This window comes from Panicum hallii, chromosome 1 (assembly GCF_002211085.1).
Source record: "Panicum hallii strain FIL2 chromosome 1, PHallii_v3.1, whole genome shotgun sequence".
Lineage (NCBI taxonomy): Eukaryota > Viridiplantae > Streptophyta > Magnoliopsida > Poales > Poaceae > Panicum > Panicum hallii.
This window is the reverse complement of record NC_038042.1, coordinates 34,829,637-34,833,978: the sequence shown is the minus strand read 5'-3', so window position 1 is coordinate 34,833,978 and position 4,342 is coordinate 34,829,637. Positions and strand designations below refer to the sequence as shown.

The 4,342-nt window shown below is 57.9% G+C and overlaps 1 protein-coding gene across 1 annotated transcript; it reads right to left on the bottom strand.

Moving 5' to 3' along the window:
* Window positions 1–371: 371 nt before the first annotated feature.
* Window positions 372–3,956, bottom strand: LOC112879895. The gene has a single exon (XM_025944321.1). It carries the CDS (start codon window positions 3,062–3,064, stop codon window positions 638–640), a length of 2,427 nt encoding a protein of 808 aa, XP_025800106.1. The 5' UTR covers window positions 3,065–3,956; the 3' UTR covers window positions 372–637.
* Between the last annotated feature and the right edge of the window lie 386 nt (window positions 3,957–4,342).

The window sequence follows — 4,342 nt, the reverse complement described above, 5'->3', positions numbered from 1 at the left end:
CTCCAGAGAGAAAAGGCACGTTTGTTTCAAGTTTGAACAGACAGAAAACAGGAATGCAAGTTCCAAGAATCTCAAGTTTGAAAGAGAGCAATTTCTCTGCCAAGTATTACAAGGAGAAGTGCTATGTCTATCAAATCTACCCGTGGACAAAAAATAAATTACCCTTTTGGCCTTGCCAGGTAACTGATGAGCAGAGCAATGCACTACTAACAATACATCACAAATTGAAGAACCGGGTATAAGACTAGAGGTAGCAGTCAAGATCAAATTAAAAGAAACACAGAACAGGAATAGTGGGGAAACAAGATCCCACTGAACTGCTGCATATCAACATTATTTTCATAAGAGCCGAAATGGTTATACACTCTTCCTCATTCCGAAGCATTGCCGGACATATTGACAAGAAACACTTCATTAATCTCTGCAACCTCAATGGCCCCATAGAATCATATATGGCAAAGAGACAGTCATTCGCTAACCAAATTTGATGATCAAAGGACAAAGCATATCTCCATCTCATGCCCAACTCCCCACCCCACCAAAATCTAGAGCGAGGAAGCAAGAATTAACAATATGGGCACAAGGAAGAAATTCTAGGAGCCAAGCAAAAGTAAGAAGAAACAATTAAACAGCGATGTTACACTGACGAGGGTTCCACATTGTCAGGTTCATTTGCCACATCATCCGCCCCTTCAACGAGTAAATCTGCATCCTTGTCTTCATCGCTAGAGAAGTCCCTCCTCTCTAGCTTCGAATTTGCAGCAACAAAAACCAACCGGTGCGCTCGATTAGTGCCACTTGCCAAGCTCCCCGGGGAAGAGAGCCAGCGCACCATTGACGGTGTGCACCTGAACCCCCTGGATGTCGCGTGGAGGAAGATGAGGCGCACAGCTACCTTGCCAAGTGACTTGAACTCGCTCAGGCATGTCTCCCAAACAAGTCTGCTACTCTGCTTATTAGCGACCTTCATCTTCCCCGTGGACGGGTCAGGCTGCCTCACCTGCACAGCCTGCGCATACAACGGATCCAACCCATCCGATCGCCATTTCATCAGCTCCATCAGAGCAAGGTGCGCCTCTTCCTGTGACACCATTCTGGTGATCAGCCTGTCCACATCCTTCTCCTGATCAGGAGTCAAGCACTTGAATGGAGGAAGGTAACGCCCACTGGCATCCTTGACAAGGTAGAGAGGATCCAAAATGAATGCTGCGGACCAGGCTGGGTGGTAGTTTTTTCTGAACCTTTTCTCAACAACACTCAGAGCAATGCCTTCATCAATGTTAAATTTTTCACACCAATCTCTAACCTTGCTCCGTAATTCCTCCCAGAGTGGTAGGCATTGCCCAACAAGAGGCCGGTCAACCTCCATCTCCTTCACCATGTCCATGATCAGCTTCACGAGCGAATGCACAGCATCAACCTCTATCCAGAAAGCCTCGCTGTGCACCATCTCCCCCATCTCCCTTGCAACTGCATCGTCGATGCACACCAGCTTGTAGGAATCCTCCTGCACAGCACGATGGAGAGGGTGTGCAGAATTCAAAATGTCCTCCAGCATCTCAAAGGCCGCACGGAAGTCACTGCCATTGCCGTTAAACGGCACATGCGCGACTCGAAGGAGCGAGGCATGCCCGAGCTCTTGGATTTGATACTTGTGCAGCAGGGACCGCACCGTCTGCTTGGCATTGAAGTAGGCGGCAAGCTTGGCAGACTTGGCTGCAGCAGAGCGGAAGAGCGGGAGCTCCCGCGCGAAGTCCCGCACCAAACGGGTGAGGCCATGGGTTTGGCAAGACAGGTTTACCATCCAGTGGTGCTTGTTTTCAAGATCACGAAGCGCCTTTGATTTGAAGCGGTCAGAAACGATGCCCGCGCAACGGTGTAGATCGTTGGAGGAGCCAGATGAAGAGACGGACGCCACGGCATCGAGAATCAGCTCCTCAGCGTAGTCCGAGGGCGCCACAGCGGGCACCGGCACAGCGCGGTGGAACACGGACGTGCCATTGGGGAGGTTGACAGAGAGAGTGACCACCTGCTCCCGCCAGCCGTCGGCGGATAGCTGGAAGAAGAGCGCGTCGCGGACCCGCGCGGCGGCGACGGCGCGGGCCTCGGCGAAGCGGGCGTCGAGGCGCGGGCCGGCGAGGTCGGCGCGCTGCAGTTCCGGCAGGCCGACGTGGCGGAGGAAGGCCCCGAGCTTGGGATGGCTGGCGGCGGAGACCGACACGCTGGCCGAGGACTCGAGGAACCAGTCGGCAAGCAGCGCGAGCGCGGCGTCGGCCTGTGCCTTGGGCATCATTGCCGCCGGCGACGCCTTGGGTGACTTGAGGCGCTTGACGCTGTCCTCGAGCATGGCGAGAGCGCCGAGGTCCTCCTTGCCGCCGGAGAGCACGAGCGTCGACTGGTGCGGTGCCGGCGGCGCCGGCAGCGCCGGCAGCGCGGGGGAGTAGGCCGAGGACGGGTCGACGACGACGAGGTGCTGGCGGGGGTCCGCGGGCGTGTAGGCGGGAGGCATGGAGTGGCGCTTGCGGCTGCCGGTGTGGTGGTGGTGGTGGTGGTGGTGGTGCGGGTTGGAGTGGTGGTGCTGGTGGCGCGGGGAGGAGGGCGCAATGTAGGAGATGGGGATAGGGGATGAGGCGGTGGAGTTGGACGGCAGCGCGAGCTGCTGGTGCTGCGTTGGCGTGGGCGTGGGCGTGGGCGACTGCTGCGAGCCCGAGGCGCCGGCGGGCCCCGGCGGCGGCGCGGCGAAGTTGGGGCAGGTGCCGCGCTTAAGGTGCTCGGAGGCGGTCCTGGACGGGTTGGAGGCGGAGAAGACGGCGGAGCAGAGGGCGCAACGGAGCTTGACGGCCTTGGGCGGCATGCCGGTGTCGGCGGGCGGGACGAGGACGGGCTCGAGGTGCGCCCAGTACCAGGCGCCCTTGCCCTTGACCGCCTTGGCCCGCACGGTGAGGAGGGCCTCGTAGCGCTTCTGTGCGGCGCGCGAAGCGGCCTCCTCGGCGCCCATTGCGGGCGCGGGCGCCGCCGACGCCGAGGCGGCCGCCTGCTCCTCCTTGGCCGACGCCGTGGACATGGCGGCCGGACCGATCGCCTCGCCGGTCGCCGCCCAGGAGGGAAGGGACGGGCGGACGGACGAACGAACGAACCAGCGATCGGCGCGCCGATCGCGCCGGGCGGCAAGGAAAAGGAAAGGGAAGGGAACCACCCCCCACTCTTCCTTTCCGGTCACCAACCCGCCAATCGAATCCCGCGGTGGCGGCGGTGTGGAATTCCCCGCGGGGCGCGGCTAATGCGGGAGTCGTCGGCCGGCGGCGCGCGCGGCCGGCGATCGGCGCGGCGCATTGGGCGGCGGCGGCCGCGGTGGGCCGTCCATGGGCGCGCGGGGGCCGGGGTGGGTGGGGTATTTCGTGGAGGTTTTGGGGGGTTTAGAAAGGAAGATTTGGGATGCGGGGGCGAAGAGGAGGAGAAAAACAATGCAAGGCAATGCCAAGGCGAGGGTAGAAAGAAAGAGGAGAGGAGAGGAGAGGAGAGAGATACAAAAAAGGGGTTGATAGGGACAAAAGGGGGGAGAGGCGAGGAGGAAGAGGAGATGGATGAATTGAGAAGAGTCTTCTTCTGCCTTGTGTCCTTCCTTCGAATAGCAATACAATATTTTTTGTTTTTCCAGACGTTCTTCTTATAGGCAGCCTCCCCTGCCCTTGGGTGGTGCCCAAAAATAATGGGCAAAGGAAATCTACTAATCAATCTGTTGTGGCAGCTTGCAATTCTGCCTGGTGCTTGTTTTGTGGCGGGGAGGAGGATACAAGTAGAAGGCCACCTCTCCTCTCCTCTCCTCTCCTCCTTGGTAGTGTAGTGGATTGTGAGGGAGGAGAGTAGAGGGAGATTTGGGGGCTCACTGGTTGGTTTGGTTTACTGCTGCTGGTAGGCGGAGGGGAGACGAGGACGTGATGGATGGATGATGACGGTGGGGGGATGGAGATGGGAAGGAGGAAGAAGTGGGGAGGGCAAGCTAGGAATTTAAAGGAGAGGGAAAGGGAACCTCTCTCTCTCTATATCGAATTGTTTTTTTTTCTCTTTCTTTCTGTGGTCTTTGGGGGCAGGGTTGACCGCCCCACACCCTCCACACCAGGGTCCAGGCCGCCTCCACAAGAGGAATGCCTCTGGGAGAATGCTGCCCCTGTTGCTTATGGTACACAAGGCCTAAACGTAAAAAAAAAATACTAGCACATGAGACTAGAGGGAGGAAGGCGAACAAGTGTGCTGTGCCCTCGCTCTCTACCGGTATAGGCTACTATGCAATGGCCACCCTCCCTACGATACAATACAAATATACTGCTAGTATACAGTGCCA